The 21,495-nt window shown below is 38.0% G+C and overlaps 1 protein-coding gene across 1 annotated transcript in view; it reads right to left on the bottom strand.

Annotated features, from left to right (window-relative positions):
* Positions 1-21,495, bottom strand: part of CACNA2D1 (calcium voltage-gated channel auxiliary subunit alpha2delta 1) — a 396,917-nt gene that overhangs the window by 305,645 nt on the left and 69,777 nt on the right. The window contains exon 3 of the mRNA XM_082061285.1: positions 19,480-19,596. Within this exon, the coding sequence (XP_081917411.1) occupies positions 19,480-19,596 (117 nt within the window). The remainder of the gene's footprint in view (positions 1-19,479; positions 19,597-21,495) is intronic.

Here is a 21,495-nt window from a genome sequence, read left to right as displayed (position 1 = left end):
GAGGCAATATATAATATATATGACACACAGTTCACTTGGACTCCATGACATAGCAATGGTTCAGCGGGAGCACAAGTAGTGATACAGCTGGCATATCAGTCTTCATTTTGAAAAGCTATGAAAAATTGAAAAGTATCTGTAATCTTCCTATCTATGTCAGGTTATCTGAGTCCCCTACCTGTAATATGCTGTGGGCTGCTTCCTAACAAAACTGCTCACAGGGCTGAAAAAGCAGCTACAGACAGTTTCTGAGCAATTGCCAAGCCCTTGCCTATGGAATTTATTTGCTGATCACAAATGTTTCCCAGTGGCTTTTACTGTAGTGCTCCATTTTTATCACAGACATTACAACTGCAGATAAAAAAAAAATGCTTGAAAAAATACCACAACCTCGACTTTTATTCCATTATTATAAAGAGTAGATATTGCAACAATTCTCATTGAAGATCAAAAAAAGTTTAACTTCAATACTTGTTAAACTTTCTATTTCTATGTCCATCCTTTTCAGACAGCAGAATTTTCTCTTGTGTTTAGCAATTTACAGAGTTAGCTAGATTACTATTCAACTTTTTAATTTATAACACAGGAGACTTTTGCAGAAATCCCTTTCACATATGTTATGTTGATGTATGACATGTTGAGCAACTTGGTCTAGTGGGAGGTGTCCCTGCCCACGGCAGGAGGGTTGGAACTAGATGATCTTCAAGGTCTCTTCCAACCCAAACCTTTCCCTTATTCTGTGATAGAAATATCATTTCATCCAAACATGTTGCTTACAGCAACTAAAATAAAACTCGGTTCCATCAACATGTATCACCTTCCCAACTTGCTTGCCTGATCTTTACCCAACCATATCAAAAATATATCAGAAATCTTTGCTGAGATTAGGTGTAATTTGAAAAGATGGGAGTTTACTCTGACATGATAAGAGAGCTTCTAATTATGCAGCTGTTTGCTATCGTTAATAATAATTTGATATAATGGAGTGGAATTCTTTAGTTTCCAAGCTGATAAATGGTTGTCAGGAAAGAAGCAATTAGTATAATGTTAGTATAATGTACAGGATGAGTATCAGAGAGTATAGAAACAAGTGTAAAATAGTCTTTTGTAGCATTGAGGCCACTGTGAAAATGCATTCTGTTGAAAGCGTGCAGTAACAGCATGAGTAGGAACAATGTCCGAGTCACTGCACAAGAGTAACTTTACATAGAGATCTCAATGGAACTGCAAGAAGAAAAGCTCCCCTGCTGAACTGAACACGGCTCTCAGCTAAATAATAAATCAGAGCATGTAGTCAAGCACCCTGCCAAAGCACATCTCATTCCCACATCTCTGTCTCTTCATGCCTGTCCTGGGTTTGGCTGGGATAGAGTTAATGTTCTTCATAGTAGCTGGTATAGTGCTGGGTTTTGGATTTAGTATGAGAATAATGTTGATAACACACTGATGTTTTTAGTTGTTGCTGAGCAGTCAAGGACCTTTTAGCTTCTCATCCTGGCGTGCCAATGACAGGGCAAGGAGTGCACAAAAGGCTGGGAGGGGACACAGCCAGGACAGCTGCCCCCACCTGACCAAAAGGTCACTGCCATATCATGGAGGGAGAAAGAAGGAATGGGGGATGTTTGGAGTTATGGCATTTGTCTTCCTAAGTAACCATCATATGTGATGGAGGCCAGCTTTCCTGGAGACGGCGGAACACCTGCCTACCCATGGGAAGTGGTGGATGAATTCCTTGTTGTGCTTTGCTTGTGTGTGTGGCTTTTGCTTTACTTATTCAACTGTCTTTATTTTGACTCATGAGTTTACTCACTTTTACTCTTTCTGTTCTCTCCCCCATCCCACCATGACGGGAGTGAGCGAGTGGCTGTGTGGGAATTAGTTGTTGGCTGGGGTTAAACCGCAACATCCTTCCTACAAATTCTAATCCATGGCCAATAGTTGATGCAGCTGTAGTTGTAGCTAAGACCACAGTGAAGACATATTTACAGAAGTATTTCATTTAAACAGCATAACCAAGAATTTTACTAATAATTTATGAGACTATCCAGAGTATAACTAAGTAATGAAAAGAAAAAAAAATCTGTTTCTCAGGTTATAGCCATAAATTTGAAGTTACTAGAGTGTCTTTTCACTACACACTTATGTTTATACATGAGATTTTTGAAGTTTTAATATACAAAAGAAGACAGGACCACATTTAGATACGTTACCATATTTTTACAAGGACTCGAAGCCCATGAGATGTGTCATGAAATGAAATGCTCTTCCTAGAATTGCCAAATGCCAGGGACTAGTCCTTTGGTACCCATTCCCCTCCATTACTTACAGAAGAAATGTCCTTAAGATGCTCTTCTGTGATTATTTCTCCTTGCCTACAGTCATTACAATGTATACAGGCTTTCAGGGAAAAAAGAAAACAATTAGTATAGTTGAGGGGCTGGGAGAGAAGGACTCTTGCTGACCCAGAGGAAGGTCTGGCTGGTCAGTAATGCTGGTGAAGGGAACATGGTTTGGAAATGCTGAGGAAGTACCTGGTGGAACCGCATGGTTTACACACGTCAGTATCTTCTGTGTCACTAAAGGCTGATTCTGTTTGAAATCTACCTGAAAATATTCCCCCCTGGGATTTCCACTCAATCTACTTTTATCACCTTGGGAACAGGTAAACATGCTCCTCTAGCATTTTCTGTTCATCCACATTAATATTTTTAAAGGCTTGGTTAAACATAAATATATCCTGACAACTCTAGAGTACCTGTAAACCCTTAAAAAAAAAATAAATAAAATAAAATAAAAAGCCAGAACAAATGTCAAGGAGGACTGTTCCCTGCCTGCTCAGCAACAGGAGCGTTACAGCTGCCCATTCCTGCATCATCCACCCAAACACAGCCAGAAAAAACAAACAAACAAACAAAATTATTGCTCCATGGTGCTTTGACTCAGACAAGGTACTTGGGGAATAGCCACTGAATTTAGCAGCAGAGATTGTCTGCTTAGTACTTCACACTGGGCATTAGTGACTCACTGCTGCTGTAACACAAACCAACTTGGAGACTGCAGAAAGAGAAGAAACCCGGCCATAGCCAGTGTGCAAGCAAAAATTGAAGCTGAAGGGTTATGTAAGGTTTTTCTTTACATGAGAGCAAGACCAGAAGCATCATCATGATCTTTTTGGTTTTGGCAAGTGTTCCCTACCAGCTCCTTGGTGGGGGGCGAAAAAATCCTCTTCATAATGAAGGTGCAACCTGCTGAGATATGTAACAGGTTCTGCCAGAGAAACACCTGAGGAAATACTCTTGAAACATAACCACGGGTAGATTTCAGGTTGGGTAACTTCAGGTAAAGAAATACATCCTTTTCCTTAGCAGTGTCAGAGCTAGATGTGCTGAAGATGTTAATGGAAGAAACTAGAGGGGACCACCAGTGTCCCATCCACATGTGACCCACTGAACACTGTAGTGACCATGTAACCCCGGGAGAGGAACCTGTCTCCCTTTGCTCTTCACCAGCCTGGCCAAGGACATCCACAACCGCACAGAAACATTTTCCTCGGCTACTATGAAGGAAATTAACTGTATCCCAGCTGAAAACAGGACAGATATGAGGTGGGAGAGATGTGGGAATGAGATGTGCTTTTGCAGGATGCTTGACTACGTGCTCTGATTTATTATTTTTCTATGAGCGATGTTCAATAGGGCACAAATCAACAACTTTGTATCTTTGGTCTGGATATAATTTCAGAATTCATTGAGTCAGGAGAATGCACTACAGACCCAGGCTCAAGGAAAAGTACAAACTCTGTTTTGTTTTGTTCTAGTATTTAAAGGAGAAAAAATAATTTAATTACTTTGTCACTTATTTTAACATCACATGAAAAATAGCGATATATGAACAATTAGATTTTCTATAATTATACCTGTCATATTTGCATAGAACAAAATGTATTGCCTGGGGGAAGTTTTAATTACAATCAAGTGGTGGGTGATTGAAGTTTTAATAAGAAATAGTGAATTGAAAATATATTAAATCCCCAAACAATTCTATTAAAAAAAACCACTTTATCTCAGGGTGTTCTGAACCTTAAAAAATGAAAAAACAAGAAACAACAACAACAAACATTTTAATGGAAGGTATATATTTTCTCATAGCTAAACTAGACATCACCAGGCTTTGTCTGAATGTGCTATAATCTGTATTCGCCTATAACAGTGGCTTCTAAACGATTTCCATTTGTGAGACAACTTCCAAATCAATATTGATGGTTTTTAACTATTTTGAAAAAGAATATTAAATGAAAATTAATTGCTCTTGCAGTTATAATCCAATGCAAAGTGCTGAAACATACTTGTGGATTCATTCCACTCCGTCTGGAACTGAGGCTCTACATGGTGATTTTGTTCGATGAAGATCATGCCCATCTACTTGGAAGAGTAAACTGACTGGTTTTGTGTTTGTAAAATACCAGCAGAATTTTGTAAATACAGTGTGGAAGGTACCAAAGTCGTAATTTATAAAGGGCAAATCTAAAATAGCATTTTTCAAAAAATAGAAATTAAGATCCTAGGACAAGACTAAGGAGAAGGTAGCCAGAAAACACTAACAGGAAAAACTTTATTTACTAACTTCGCTGGCATGAAAGGTTGAGGGAACATTAGCAGAGACTTCTCTAGATAACGGTGTGGCTTTTGAGCATTAGCAGAAGTGCAAGAACAGCTACTTAGACTCCAAATATCCAGCCACAGTGCTTAATTCAGAAGTGTCGTGCCTAGGACATGTTCCGACCTACTGCCATAGTTTTTTAAGATGTCTTCCAATGTAAAGAAGGTGATCATGTTTAAATTTATACAAAGATCAATGGAAAAGGATTTTACCCTTATCTATCTGAGTGCTACGAAAACTAAGATCCAAGCCATCCTTTGTTATTCTCCCTCCTGGCTCCATGAATCCTCTGTTCCTCACACAGCGACTCAGCACTGGTAGGATGAAGGAAGAACCAAGGGAGAATAGTGCATTTCCAATCAGTTCAACTTGTAATTAAGTAATCAGAGAAGTCTTTCAGGGGTGGGAGACAAACATAAGCCTTGTTAGACTGACAACAAATTTGATCTCAGATCCCTAATTTCCTAGACAGTCATTTGAGTTATGGCATCTTCCCCCCAATGTATTAAAAGAGAAAACCTTACCAAACAAAACAAACCAACAAACCAACCAATCAAACAAAAAACCCACCAAAAAAAACCCACAATGAAACAAAACACACCAAACCAAACCCCACATCTCTGCAGCTACCCATCCTAAGTAGGAAATTTCAGTCTCTGATCTGAAAGAAACTGAGGTATCATCTCTCAACATCGACCCAACTGGCAATGCTCCAGACAAAGGATTTCAGCTGCATCTATGTAAGCCATCTTGTGCTTAGCACGTATATATCTGTCCTTCAGCTGTGTTCATCTCATGTCCATATGCCAAAGGTGAAATTTGGACTTAGGTGACTCTGTGTGTCCGATTCCATCAGGACAGTCCAGGGTGTTAAAATCAGGCATAGTTTGGAGACTTTTCAGTGTTTGGAGCTGCTGCAGCAGGAATCTCCTTCCCTCTGAACACTAGGAACATACTTTCATAGAGAGACCACTGGGGATAAGTTCCACCTCCACATAAGTCCATAAATCAAATCCAAATATATAGCATATTTGAGCCCTTTAGGAGTCTAGTTGATGAGCATCAGTCTGGATCTGCTAAGCAGCTGCATAGGAGGGAGTGAAAAATGTTCCTGGACTTTGAAGAAAACATATTTTCATCACATTGACACATCATAAAATGTGTCATCACCTTGTTTCTTGAAGCTTCCCTATCAAAGGCAATCTTTTAATTCAACAAAAAGATTAACATAAAAAAACTTGTAATGTACCTCAGCCTCTAATTATCAATAAACCTTTCTGCAGGTGAAGTTTATATTTGTTTATCAGCAAATTCACAGATCACAGAAAGCTAGAAATTGCAATTTAGACCTTCAGGAAATAGCACAAAACAGTTTATTACAGCACTTTCCTTCAGCATATCCTGCTTTGTGAGCTCTTCCACAGAGACTTACGGTGCAAGGCAATTGCTGAGATCCTGGGGAATTTTACCTTTTGTAACAACAAGCACATCAAAGGTCAATGTTGCAAAGCAAGCTGACAGGAGCTCCCTCAAGGAAAGTTTTAACATGGAAATTCCACTAGAAAGCCTGAAAGGTGTGATAAAGGTGGCAGGTAGACACCTTAAGCTGATAAGGGAGAAAAAACTTACAAAAGAAAGATGCCAGGTGAACATGCTGCCTGAATCTGCTTCATACTTTCATTAAGACAGAAATTCAGTATTTCTTCTTAGCTAGCTCTGCAGCAGAGTGTTTCCAAGGATTCAAGCCCTGCTGATCTGATTCTTCTAAATCTTGCTTGGAAGACCCTCAGATTTACCTGCATTTTTTCCCAAAGGTCCCAATTAGTTGTGCGCCTGAAATGCTGGCACAGAGCCTGCTACCAACATGCTCGAGGAAAAACTCAAATATTCCAGGAAACAATTTCTTTCACTACTGAACCCATGCTATTACCCAGTCCGCCAGTGCATTTAAGGATACTGCAGCTATATAATAAGCATTATGGTCATGCTGGGGATGGCAGGCACAACACTCAGAAAACCAAATCCTTTATGGAAAGGGAAAAAAGTTAGGAAGACTGAAAGGAAAGACTAATCAACTACCCACTGTTGACTATTAGATTATTGAAATGTATGACCACCAACCAACCTGAATGCGGAGGGTTTATTGTTTACTTGTGCAAAGAAAAACACTGCAATGAGTTTAAAATCATAAACTGATTCCCTTCCTCTAATTCAATAGGTCCTTATTGCTGCAAGAGTTCTACTGAAGTTGAAAGTTAGTCTGATGCATGGGCATATTTCATCAGTCAAAACCGGCATTTTTAGATTTAATCTTCCTCTGGCTCCACAGTAACAGTTCCTTGCATTCAGCAATAATGAAGAAAAAGGTGGAGAAAAATCTAGAGAAAATGGTAGTTTCATTCCAAGAATGTATTTCAATTTCTCACTAAGGGGGAAAAAAAAAAGATTTAAGCACACTTCTCTTCCAAAGTTAAAAATACATCAAAATAATTAAAACATTTTTTATTTGGATAACATTTATTTAGATCTAAATTTACTTTATTTTTTTGATTTAAAATATTTTGTCTTTCTGATAGTGGCTTACTGTTGATTTTTCTTGTTGAGAAGTGCTTGTCTGAAAACCTACCACTACTTATGTACTTGCAATATCTGAGCATTTTGTCATGATCTTCCGATCTTAGACCTGGCAAAGAATGATGTGTGAAGCCAGAAATGTGGGAAATGCCCTTTCCTCTCCTACTGTTACCAGTCATGTTCTAGAAGAGGACTTGGAGGATGATGCAGGCACCCCAGACATAGTATAAGAACCTCCTGCACTATCCCTAAGCCTCTCCTCTTCCAAATACTTCTACAAAATGATTAATGGGATGGAAGTAGCTGCTATAAAACAGTTATGCAGTCTCTGTAAGATACTGTGCTAAGGAGAGACTAGAAAAACTGAGACTCTTTTTGGTAGACAAGAAGGCTGAGAGCTGATATGGCTGACATTACACACCAAATGCCAAAACTGTTAGATAGCAAATGTGGCAATACTGGACCAGGAAGGACTCACTGCAACTACTCAGAGATCTCTTTAGAACAGATAGGAGAGAATAGTTTTTGATCCATAAATAGTGAGGTCTGGGAAGCACTTCCTACAGGTGTCACAGAGGTAGGTCGTGCAGGCAGGTGAGGAACTCGGTGAACTTAAGGGTAAATTCAAAGGGAACAGGCAGAGATACCCTCTTCAAAATCTCGAATCCAAAACCTGTGAACAGTGAAGGATTACATGCATAGTGAACCATGGATACAGGCCGTTTGTATGTTTCCTTACCCAGCACCTTTCCATGCCAACACCAAGACAGAATATTGACTCCACAGGCTACCTCTACCAGCAGGGCATTTGCTGTGCTCTTATTCGGGAGGCTGCCCTCTGGTTTCACTAAAAAAATGAGGTCTTAGTATTTTGCTGAAGGAAAGAAAAATCTTTGTAGACCTTGAAACTGGTGATAAATGTAACTTGCAGCTTCAGCTAACAGGGATCCACAATTGTTCCACTTTAATGAATAAATGTTATTTGTTCTCTCATATAGTTAAACAAAACCAAGTATCACCGACCCCATTCAACGCAGAGCAGAGCTGTGGTATATCTGTAATTCCTGCCTTCCACATACTTACTAGCAGAGAAGGAAGGAAAAGGAGCAACAAGAAATACAAACATGTAACAAAGGCGAAGAAAAACAGAGGGCATGGAAAATAATTCTTTCTGCTGTTCCCTTATTAAAATCTCTGCCTTGCCCCAAAACATCTATTTCCAACATTACGCACTGATTGCTAAAGTGAACATTGGCATGAGCACAGGGTAGTGAAAGGGTAAGCCTGGAGACCCAAAATTCCCAGATAATTTTGTACACAACCATTAGGAAGGGTTCCATTTTAAATAATTTAGCTTTCTTTTAAAAAGTGTTTATATTGCTAATGAATTCTGTGGACTAAAACCAAAAAAGATGTCTTTGTTGCAACATTGGCTTTTAAGGCTGCTACAAGTATGGGAAACCACGTTCCCTAAAAGCCATAATTGGTTAAGGAAACCTGTGGAAACTCTATATGTCAACTGCAATATGATATGAAAACATACTTTGTAGAAAACCTCATTATTTACTGTGCAATTTTTATACAAAGTAGACTAGGACACAGAGGTTAAAATTATCTAATTCAAACACAATGTGTATTTATACTGTTGAATGTATCATCATTAGAAACAGCATCAGAAACTCATAGATTTCAGAGCATATTTAGAAAATAATGATGGTGTCTTGGACACAGGTACTCTGAAAAGTATTTAAAAGGTGAAGTGGGTGAACAATTCAACATGAGTTAGTGTGATGCTATAGCAACACAGCCTAATTGGAACTTTTAATACGGGGAATGAGGAAAATGAGAAGCAAAGGGTACAAAGTATTCTACTGACAAAAATAATGAAATTGTGCACACAGTAAGGTATCAATGCTCCCAAAGATACTGAAAGACAAGAGAAGATGTAGGAAATAGTCCTCAATTATCCTAGATGTGGCAAAAAGGGTTCAGAAAAGCAGAATCTAAGCCCAGAGAGTTGTGTGCCATACCCAACTACTGTACAACAGCTTATGGATAACTCGTATGTGCCAGTTTGTACCACAGAAAACACCACTTATATTCGCTTCTTCACAGTAATGTTTAATAGAGCTTTCAACAAATAAGTAGAGTTTTCATGTCACAGAGGGTTTGAAAATTTTAATGTTCACTTTTGTTGTGGTTGAAAAAGTAAATTCAGTGGTTGCAGGAAAAATTAGGAGCCTTGGGAGGGTTGGATAAGCAGCATTAGAGTCACAATGCTCAAAAACTCCTATATTCTTCTTCAGTTACCTGTTTAGATAGGTAACATTCCATTAAGTCAGATAAATTTGAGCAAATTAAGCTACTAGCATACAATATTGTGATTTTGAAAAACGCCTGTTTTACCAGGGAAAATCATTCTCCTGTAAAATTTCCAACTAGCCATAGTGGAAAACAGTCTCACACCAATAAATGCATCAGCATGTTTCTTGGGCAGACAGTCTGAATGGAAGTCATCAGACCAAGAAATAAGCAAGAAAATAGTTCTCTTTGCCTTTCAGGCAGAAGCACATACAAGGAAAACAAAAATACCTGCAGGAGAAACAGCTGCCTGAGGGTAAAGCTCAGCTAAGAAGGGTAGCAAAGCCCTGGAGACAAAAACTGGGACAAATCCAAGAAAAGTAACAACAAAGATTTGGGTAGCATTGTTTTGTTTTAAATCTGAGCTTCTGAAGCTGCAAAAGTAACTTTAGAATGAAAGGAAACGAAAAGAGCTCTCTGGAGCAAGATTTCACCTTTCACAGCTGTTCCACCCACCCCCAGCTCAGGGCAATGCTCGCTTTAACGACTCTATGCACCTGCAGAACATCTTTCACCCATGAATTTCAGTATCCATAAAGCCAGACAAAGAAACCTGCTTGTAACAAACACACAGAAAACACCCCACAGGGACTTTAAAAAACAACAACAATGCAACCTCTGGAAAATTAGCCACGGCTGTTTATTTTGTAAGGGAATTTTCTCAAATGAATAAATAAAGGGGAGTGAATGGGAAAGCACTGCTACAGCTATCAGTGCTCCTTATTTTTCTCCATGCCAAATGCAAAAGCAACAAAGAAGCTGTGCTATTAATGACAATCTGCTGTGTAAAGAGAGAGAAAAATCAAATTGTGAAGCCGATCATCCAATAATATTATTTGCCACAAGCTCTTTTGAGCTTTCATCACCCCAGCCACACTTATAAGCTCTAACTGCGATCCAGTGTGCTGGCAGGACCGACATTCAGCAGGTGTCTCTCTAAGCTAACGCACTAGATGCCATTCCAGCATTCTGTACAGTGCCCGTCCACAAAAATCCAACTGATGACTCATGGCTCTCTATGAGGGCAGGAGAAGTGGGAGGGACAACTCCCTCTTATCTGTCAACAAGAAAACAAGATCTGCAGAAGGCAAATCAAGTACACTGTGAAAGAAAAAACATGGAAACAGGTGATATTTGTAGAGAACTTTCATTGCAAGCCCTCTGATTTATTTTTCCAGATTTTTATGATGCCTTGCAAGGTATGTGAGTTACACGAATCTGTCCTCTGAGGCATAACGTTGCATTTATACAACCTGGATTTTGCTTAATAAAATAACACTCGAGGCAAGACAAGTAAAAACAAATTCAAACATCTGACATGTGGACAAGCTGACAAATGTTTGACTTCATAAGTGTCACGTCTCGCTAGCTGTCATTCCAAAGCACATTTGCTTCAGCAACTACAACTGACTTTCAAAACAGGCTATATTTACATCAGGAGATGTTCATACAGGCCAGTGGACTCAGTAGAGTAGCCTAAAAAAGCACAAGTAAAACATTTTTCCTAGTGTGCAGATTTCCCAATGAAGCCAGTTTTAAAAGTGCAGTATCTGCCTTTAACTTACCTGCAAAGTTTCTGCCATACCTGAAGGAGCTATTTCTGCTATTTGGACCAGCTCTAGTCATGGACTGAAATGTAAATCTAATGCTGTAAAAAGGAGATGACAATGTCTGTTCTGAATACTTGCAGGAAGCATCCAGAAATAAAATTCAGAAATTTTCCACCTCGGTAAATTAGTCACTATGTAGAGAATTGATGGAGATATAAAAAGTAAACATATAAATAGACCTACAGTCCTAACTCTGTAAAATTCTACCCAACACATAATGGAAAAGACTTAAAGAACCAAGACATACTGTCATGTAATAACATATGGTATGCATGATCTTATACAGAGAAAAGATTCTTTTATTTGTAGTTTTCCAAAACATCAGTATTTTTCTGGTAAGATACTGGCACAATTAAAGCTATTTGGTTTGTGATGCTGGTACACACTTTCAGTAATCTTTCCACTAATCTTCCACTAATCCAGTAATCTTTTCCTATAGCCCAAGAGACACCTCCAGCTTGAAGTGACAAGTTGAAATAAAAGAATAAAATATTCTGCAATATTACAAAGAAGACACAACCACAGCCTAGCAATTCCAATGGGAAAATGAACATGTTAGAGTGAAAAATAACACGTAACCTGTGTATATTACAGAAAAACATGTGTAGACAAACTTTGTTCGTCTGTTTGACCAGTAATTTCCTCTAGTTAATTTGCTCTTTTCCATCCACGTAGAAGTCAGACCTGAAATTATTTTGTTAAACAACTGAGCACACTAAGTCCACTGCCAGCTTCCTTATGATGGCCGACTACTTATATAACAACTAATAAAAAATATGAATAAAATATGGGGAAGTGTGTCTTGGTGGAAGACTAAACACAATTCAAGCTATTTTCTTTCTCTGGATTTCTCCAACTTGAGCCCTTTTCAGTACAATTGTCCAACACTGTCTATAACTGGCAAGTGAGTCAAAGGGTAGAAACATCTGAAAATTTAAAAAAAAAAAAAAAAAGTGAAAATAGCAGCAAATATATCAAGACATGAGTAATGCTTCTCTTGTGCACTGAAATGAATTTCACAGAATCACAGAATGTCAGGGATTGGAAGGGACCTCAAAAGATCATCCAGTCCAATCCCCCTGCTGGAGCAGGAACACCCAGATGAGGTTACACAGGAAGGTGTCCAGGTGGGTTTGAATGCCTCCAGAGTAGGAGACTCCACAACCTCCCTGGGCAGCCTGTTCCAGTGTCTGTCACCCGCACTGAGAAGTTTCTTCTCAAATTTAAGTGGAACCTTTTGTGTTCCAGTTTGTACCCATTAACCCTTGTCCTATCACTGGTTGTCACCAAGAAGCACCTGGCTCCATCCTTCTGACACTCACCCTTTATATATTTGTAAACATTAATGAGGTCGCCCCTCAGTCTCCTCTTCTGCAAGCTAAAGAGCCCCAGCTCCCTCAGCCTTTCCTCATAAGGGAGATGCTCCACTCCCTTCATCATCTTCGTTGCCCTGAGCCCGTGAGGTTTGAAATGAGTTCTCAACAAGGCTTACATTCTTAAAATCAGCTAGGAAAGAGAGGAAGGGAAAGACATTTTATCTTGATGAGCCTTCTGATGCTACCACAACTCAACAGTAAAACTTCTCCCTTTCTCTGCCCATTCTATGGTACATCACCCCTGTGCATAAGGAACTAATAGGAAACATCAGGTATATTCATCAACTGAAGACCTAGTTCATCAGTGTCCTCTAGCAACAAAATCACAATCTTTACCATGTCATCATTTTCAAAATAATGAGGGAAGTCAGAATCACAGATTGTCTTTGGCATCCAAACTACACCTCTGGAGAATGACCACATATTCAGGTTAAAGGCCAAGGACTCTGGCCTTCACAGCCTGAGACTAAGAATAAATGTATTTAACATATTTGAAGGCATAACAAAGATGCAGGGCAATTGTTAACATCAAAATGTTATTTTTGCACAGTTTATACTATGAATTGGAGGACTTCAGCTGCGTGATGAGAGAACTTAAGTGGGAAGCAAAAGAACTAAGTTGCAGATCCTTCTCCCCGGTCAGATATTTTGTCTATTTATCTTTTAGATTAGAAGATAACTGGAAAAATATTTATTTCTGGTATGCTCATTGGAATATAGTTTAGACGAATTTCATTACACCCATCTGGCTATGTCCAGATCAAGATATGTGTCCATATGTACACACAGATATTTTCATCTCAGAGACCTAACCTAAGCCCTTACGGAGTGATTAGCTCTAACCTTTAGATTACTGTGCAAAAGCGGTGGACTCCACTATCAGGTGTGACTTTTTAGGTTTATTCAGAATTTCTAGGGGAGCTTAGGAGACCGGTGGCTGAGTTGCAATGGAGCCCAAAGCGAGAGATGCTGCCTAGCACATGTTTTGCTACATGAGTGAATAACTTCCATTTATCTATAGAGTACTATGAAGAGTGGAAAGATATCTTGTTAGTATAGGCAATTTAAGATTAGCAGACCAGAAAGTAGCTGTCCGAGAGTGTTTTCAAGGATGTCAGGTGGGTTTTAAGCATCTAATTAAAACTCAGGCTAGACTTTTGGATGCCTTCCAAAAAACAGTAGTATCAAGCACAGCTACAAAATTTATTTTAGTATTATAGGTATTTCAGCCTCCAGAAAAATTCCCAACCCTATTTAAAGTGCACAGCCTCTCTGCCCAGGAATCTTAAAATATGCTACAACACATGTTTATTTAAGCTTCCCAGTTGTATTGTGAGACACTGAAGCCTTATTTGAGGTGGGCAGGGCAATACTAAGGGATTTGGACACACTTACACAGCTGTGTAGAAATTGCATCTAAACTAGCAGATAAACATTCGCAGCTCCTCATTCCCAGACACAGTTGTGCACCTTGGACATTTCCCAGCAGCGCGTAGAGGGAACTTGTCTCCTAGCACACGATCTGTGCCTCAGTTTCCATGGAAACTGAGTTGCCTCAGTTTTCAGAAGGAACCAAGGCATAAAGACTGGAATGAAGATATGATGCCTCTGGCTGAGATGTCTGAAGAAATCCGGACAATAAGGTGCAAATCTGCATTTAACTCTCTCTACACAGAGCCCAAGAAGCCAAAGGTATTGACTAGTACCTTCCCATGAATGGCCTTCCTCTAAGAGTTTAATAGCTGAAGGCAACAACAAATAACCCCACAGCAAAACGGAGAAATATTAAGCAGGAATTTGGCAGTGAAAATACGGGAATCTCTTATTCTCAAGGGAAATGTATTTTATTAGAACTTGAGCATTTACTTTACACAAATGGTTATGTTGTTACCTTAGAATATGGGCAGTAATAGAAGAAAAGTTTATTAATAAACACACTCTGAATGTACAACATAGTTTTGACAATAAGGTACTGACACCAAGGCTTTCCAGAAAGAGATAATTCATTATGGAAAAGCAGATTGCAGGAGAACTTGTAGAATTCTTCATTTTGGATAGAAGAGGACCAGCAGGATTCATCTTGAAGTATTATGCAAACAAGTAACCAACCATTAAATAATTTGGGAATTCAGAAAGGGATAGTATTTAAGCAAGAAATAGAACATTTTGATCCTATTTTCAAAATTTTCTCCAGGTTCTGCTTGCAAAGAGTGTTAGTAGGTGTTCTTTATTTATCATTTTCTCTCTTAACTTTAATTTTCTCTTACCTAAGAGAGCCAAACTTGCTTACTCCCTTCAATTAACATATAACAACAAAAATGAGCAAGAGGGTAAAACTGCAGATTTTCCTGCTGTAGAGGATTGAGGACGTTCCTGATATGTAATGAGTTCCAGGTCGCTCACACAGGCAGAGGAAGGCCCAGGGCTGCACAACTCCCGACTCCACACCGTGCAGCAGTGAGGCCTTTGGCTCAGTGTGCAGCACGGGATCAAACGTCACTTCAAGATATGTCATGCTTCATTTCTCTCATGACACAATCATAAATACAGAACAAAACCCCAGAGCAGCTTTTTGCAAAGCAAATTTTCATTGTAAACTTATCCTGCGGCAACTATGAGCAAAACTCCGTTTTCTTTTCATCCTAACTTTTTCTTGTATGGCCACTATTTTCTGGTAGTAGCTATCTAGGAAAGCTCTCTGAGTTCAGATCAGGACTTTCCCCTTTCTTCCTTCACAGCTAGGTACCTATTTCAACCACCTTTTTTAAGCTGTTCCCAGGGATAAATTCATACACATGAAAAAATAAGAATAGACTTTTTTTCCTTACAATGGGACAAGTCATCTTCATCCAGATTTTTGTTATAATCTTTTCTCATACAAAACAGAAATGAAATCACAAAGCTTTTCCATATCACTCAAGCTTTTTCTATGTACTGCACAGAACCACTAAGTAATTTTACCTTGAAGTCATAGCTAGAGAGTTTTCCAGCACAAAGTTGCATGAAGAGATAAATAATTTGGAATGCAGGAGTTATTTCTCAATTGAAGGTGCACTTGCAGCTCAAGGGAAGCCAGCTTATTATGAGAAAAGTCAACACTAATATTTGCTTATTACAACCTTGCCCAAAGATTGTTTGTGTAGCCAGCCTAGAGAAAATCATGGCATCCCTGGGGTACGCTTGTCTCTGAACAATGACACCGTTGATGTCGTTCACTGGCACCTTCCTCATGGCATCACTGGAGGATGTATGATCCTCTTGCATCATACTCTTTTCAGGATTCAGGTCTTAATTAACAATGTGAGTCATATTAGCCCCAACGGTAATCATTAGTAACTGTTCCATCCAACTCCACTCCTGATTTCAGAGAGAATGTGACCCAGCAGATTTAAGACTTATATTTCACCTAAATAATTCAGCTTCACTACATAAAGTTTACAAAATGGCAGTATAAAGATAGTTACTGAAAAAAAAAAAAAATAAGAAAGAGAAATCAGGTTAACTAGAAATAGAAAAGCCAGTATAAATATCTGAGCTGTTAGGAGTTTCTAAGGTCAGGTGATAGCCGAAGAAAAAGCAACATGAAGTGATCCAAAATTAATAAGCATGTAGAATATGAGTCAGCAAAGAGATCTGACTAGGACTGAGACTAATAAAAGGGTATTTTTTCCCTTAAGTAATGCTTTTTAGGCCTTTTCCTCTCTTCTTTTTTTCTAGTCCAACTAAGCCCCTGGGTACATGAATACACATCAGAAATACAGCAGAATCACCAGACCAGTTAACACTGATAATAGTTGAGAAAAACATCTGAATCAGAAATCAGAAGCTAAACCAAACAATGAAAATAATATTTAAAACCTTTAGCAACATTGAGTCATTTTTACTAATTCGAGAGGTTATACTCATTTTTAATGCATTGGCTTTGGTTGTGTCTGGCATTTGATACAAAAGGAAAAGTAAGTTTTCTCAGGAACAATCTATGGCCAACCGCCCCTAGAAAGCTGTTCTGAAGAAAGCGATTTGCATATTTTTTTATTTTTAAAATGTGTGTAGACAGTAAAAAAAAGAAAAAAAAAAGTAAAAGAACAAACTAGTATATATATAGAGAGAACATAAATATCACTTGCTCACTTGTTTAAAAAAAGCAGAGTAGATTACCAAATATCTATATTTATTTTTATGTATAAATACTAAGAGACATATATATTCACACACATATATATATTTAGCACATTAAAAGTATATAAAGTTGACAGAACATTTTGGCAAGGCAAACATCCGAAACCTGACAACCTCCTTAAGCCACCTCTGTCCTTCTTGAACTGGAGTGGGGGAATGTTTTAACAGGTCATTTCAATCATTTTTGCTACAAAAAGGATCTTACTTATGTGTTGTAAGCATGTAATTAGTGTTTGTAAAGTCTGGTGTTTCCCTGGCAATTAAAAAAAAAAAAAAAGTAATTAAAAGAAAAATTAGAGATATCCCAACACTAAAGAGAAGCATCATTGATCAGTATTTAAAGGATGACAAATCAAATTCATTTGAGTGAAGTGTGTGGGGGAAGCTAAGCTATTTCCATCTCTTTGGGGATGAATTGCACTCTGTATGAAGTGGCAAGATTGATAAAGGTGTCATGCAGAAGTCTTGCTGATACGCATTCCAAAATGATGGCATGCAGCTAAAAAGAGTAATTATTGTACATCCACTGCAGAACTAACACTAATGGCAACCCCAAGGTCTAAAGACACCATGAGTCACATCCACCAAAATATTAAAATGGGTATTTGAAGTCATAAGTCTTTATCCACTAATACATCTGCAGGACTTTTTATTTGCCTTCAAGATGCATCAACCTGATCATTTGAAATTATCTGAAAACTTCTGAAGACTAAAAAACTTCTTAAAAAAAAAAAAAAAAAAGGAGAGAGAAACTGGCCTGAAGGAACATCCTTTCCCTAATTTAATCTTCTTTTACATCAGGGAACTGAATTGTATTACCCTGTTCAAAAAATGGCCATAGTCTTGCCTAAAATGAGGTAGGCACCTTTCTTCTTCTACATTCTGAGAGAAACTGGTCTGGGATCTAATTAAGCACAGGGTGCTTACTTAATTATCTTAAAGTTTCAAGATCAAACCACCGCAGAAACACACAAACCCCTACATTAACCTTAAATCTCAAGAAAATATAAGATATGGCTGTCATAACTTCGAAACACGTGACTTACGAGGGTTGAGGGGAAAATGGTGGAAAAACTGGTATGTTCACAAAGGTCTGCAAATGACTTATAATTTGTTGCCACAATGCAAAGTCAACAGAGTGCTACATAAACTTATGCCCACTGAGTTAAATCAGGAAAACTAAGAAAACTCATATCTATTTACACTCAGTAGACTGAAACAAAGAAGCTTTGGCCCAGTTAAGATTGATGTACATGGCAGGGAAGCTCTGGAACTGAAGGAGTGAACTCCTCCTAAGACCAAAGGTGGGAAAATGGGTCCCTCCTGTGGGAGCGATGCACAGACAACTGACTACACAACATCTCATTGCCTACGAGGACAGTATTCAGGATAGTGTGCAGCAGAAGTTTTACTCTTGGTCTGATTCTTCAGCTGTGCAGAACTGTACTGACAAAAGGACTGCTTGGGTGGGTCTCATCTCCCCCAGCTTTGCAAACCTACAGTATAGACATTTACATTGAGGCTCCTCTGACAGAGAAAGAAGTCAGTACTTCGGGGTTGTAGTTCATCCCATTTTAAAGAAATATTCAGAACATGTCAGGTCAATCCTGACTGAGCAATGTCCATTTTGTTCTATTGAACAAAAAGGGAGCTTAGGACAACCAGCTGAGTAGATGTCTACAGTAATGTGAATTAACCTCTTTTTCTTCTCTCTTTCACTTTAAAAAAAACTTTCACTTGTCCAAATTAATCTGCAAGTCTGTGTGGATATATATTTGCTCCAGGAATCCCAGTCTCCTGTTCCATCCTTTTAAGCCTATTTCTAATAGCTCTATTATGTAAAAAGCTTGTTTATTAATTCATCCGGACCCTCCTTGCACATCTTTGGTCAGTACCTTCTGAAAAGCACTCTACACTCTGACACAAGTCAGAGCAATGTGAGTTGGAATTATAAGAAGCAATTACCCAGGTTTGGGTTTTATAAAACAGAACAGTATTGCTGGCAAAAAGCACTTTAAAGAAATAGCTACTCCTTATTGAAAGCATAAAGAACCATGATGTTACAATGCAGCATGGTGCTCACAATAATAGTTCAGAATTATCTTTGCTGATACGAAACATGATTGAAATACTGATTAAATTAACAAGTCAGAAATAGAATATTTATGGAAATTAATCTGATTCACACATGGCTACATTTGTTGAAGAAGAATTAGTTGCTACCATGAAAAAAGACTGTGTAACTGAAAAGATGGAGACCAAATAGCAACAGATGTAGTTAGCAATAATACTAAAATGAACATCATGACTCCAAAGATACCATTATTTTAAAATCACATTTTAAAAAACTCTACTTCTTGTTTCCACAAGATCACTAGTGACTGTAGAGTACAGTGATCTTCAAGTCATAAGAATTCATGTGCGTCACTTAAAGGAATATTTTCCATCCTATTTATAACTTGATTTGTTACTTGGCTATGGTTCCTAATCTGTCTGTCAATATTATAAGCATCTGCCCTATGCCAAAGAACTAATGAGTTCATTTTCTACCATGATGTCAGGAGCCATCCATCTACATGTCATGTCCTGTACACATCAGGCTGACGCTACCCGTAAGTGTATAGGCAGCAAAAGCAACAAAAAACATGTTTCAACAATGACTAAAGATCATTTTGTAAAAGCTAAATAGAAAATAGGAAATATAACCCATTAGTACTCACCACCAGGGCTTTAGACCTATTACTCAGAAGTTTTTCGATGTCTCTGGCTGCAATTTCCACTAGCTGACGAGGGTTGTTGGCTTCTACAGTATACAAGTGATTGTTTCTGGAATAAATCTGCAAGAGGAAAAAATTGAAATAAATCAAAATGGCAAAAGACATACAAAGTAAGCAAAGTGACTTGTCAGAGTAGGCATCAAGATGTCTTCTCTTCTTACTGGAGAGCTTGAGAAAAGCTATTGCTAGGAAAATCCAAACATGTTTCAGGAAAGAAAGGAAGAAACACTTCACTTTTCTGACTGAGAAGCAGAAGGTGCCACTAAAAATAATTTAATAGATCTTAAAAACAGATTGTTTCTAGTGATGGACTATTCAACTGCTACGTGTTCAAGGAATCTAATTTCCATACAATGCTGAGAGAAAAGTAAAATGAAGATGCTTTGAAATGACTGAGGTTGAAATCAAATAATTATTGCCGAATTTACTTCTTCCTTGAACACTGAACAACAAACATGCCATTTGAAGTAAGCCACTTAAGTTATGCTAATGTAATCAATTTAGTCCCTTATCTATTTATTCATATTATAGTGTTAGTATTTATGAGGAAGGAAGAGGAAAAGGAAGAAAAAAATATAAGAAAAGAGGGAAAAGAAGAGGGAATGGGTAAAAAAGGAAGGAGAAAATATGAGAGATAAAGGGAAAGGAACTATAATCATGTTTCTCCTCTATTGTGAATAAAGGTTATCTCTGGTGAGGGAACATTAACTGTTTCCAAAGCAGAATATGTATATAAAGGAGATAATTTGATTTGTTAAACAAAGCCACTACAATGAAATGCATGCAACCACAAGATGTAAAGAAAGAAAAGAGGAGCAAGAAATCCACTTGCCTATCTCTGTTCTACTAGAACTAGATAAAGAAAAAATACATTATTTGGGGGAAAAAAGAAAGAAAAGGAAAAAAGGTGGATACCTTATGGCTAGATGGGCAAATGGGGAAAACTAATGTAGCACCAACCACATCTCTGAGGGAGCGATTCCCACCAGGTTTCTCAGGTTAAAGCTCTGGAGACCTTGAAGAAACTCCCCAAAATACGTCTCTGATGCTTGGAAGGGTATTTATCACAAATAAAGTTCTGACAACTACAGTTGTAGCTGCAAATTTTTATCATGCATGTCTCATAAACTGTCATATGTTTTCATCACTTTTGAATTTCACAACACTTATGCTGGGTTTGTGGGGTTTTTTTCATCAGAAGTACAGACTTTCCTTTCCACCAGTAACTGAGTAATTAGAATATTCTTTAATTCTTCATATAGTAGCAACTATTTTAAAAAATTAGTGCATCATGAGCAGAAAGCCACTACAAAAGAAGACCATTTCTAATGAGTTCAGATTATAGTTTGGATATTTTTGAAGTGTTTGACTTCAAAATTGTCACACAAGGTTTAACCCAAATTATCTTTCTTTTTTTTTTTTTTTTTTTGAGGACTTATCTTAATAGTAGAAATGCTCCATAGGTCAATTATTAATCAACAAAATTGGAAATAAAGACATTTTGTCCTGCAATTGATCACTATGGAATTTCTTACATTGTTCTTCGAAACACATTAAATTTGCACATTCAGCAGTGGCATTTGGAGCTTAATTGACTATAGTGACCAGAAGAGCTTTAGAGTCCTACAGGCAAGGCAAGAGTAGAAATCAGTTTTATAGATCCAGATGGTCTGAATAATGGAAGTTTCAGAGGAACATCTAAATTGGAGTGACCTCCAAATCTGGCAAAACTCTGCAGTTTTCCCATCATCAGCAAATATTCACTCTGATCACGTAAGGAACAGACACTAGAATATGGGTGGTACCAGGTGTTCATGTCTTATTCTTTGAAGAGAAATGTAGTGCCAAATTCTTTAAACTTCATTTGTGACTGTGTGAAGAAAAGCTACTGAACTTAAAGAAGAATGGTCACAAGATTTTGCAAATAGGCTAGAAAAATGTAAAATAAACTTCATGGAA

This window comes from Streptopelia decaocto (assembly GCF_964273445.1).
Source record: "Streptopelia decaocto genome assembly, chromosome: 1".
Classification (NCBI taxonomy): Eukaryota; Metazoa; Chordata; class Aves; order Columbiformes; family Columbidae; genus Streptopelia; species Streptopelia decaocto.
The sequence above is the reverse complement of the archived record's forward strand: the minus strand, read 5'-3'. Positions and strand labels throughout refer to the sequence as shown.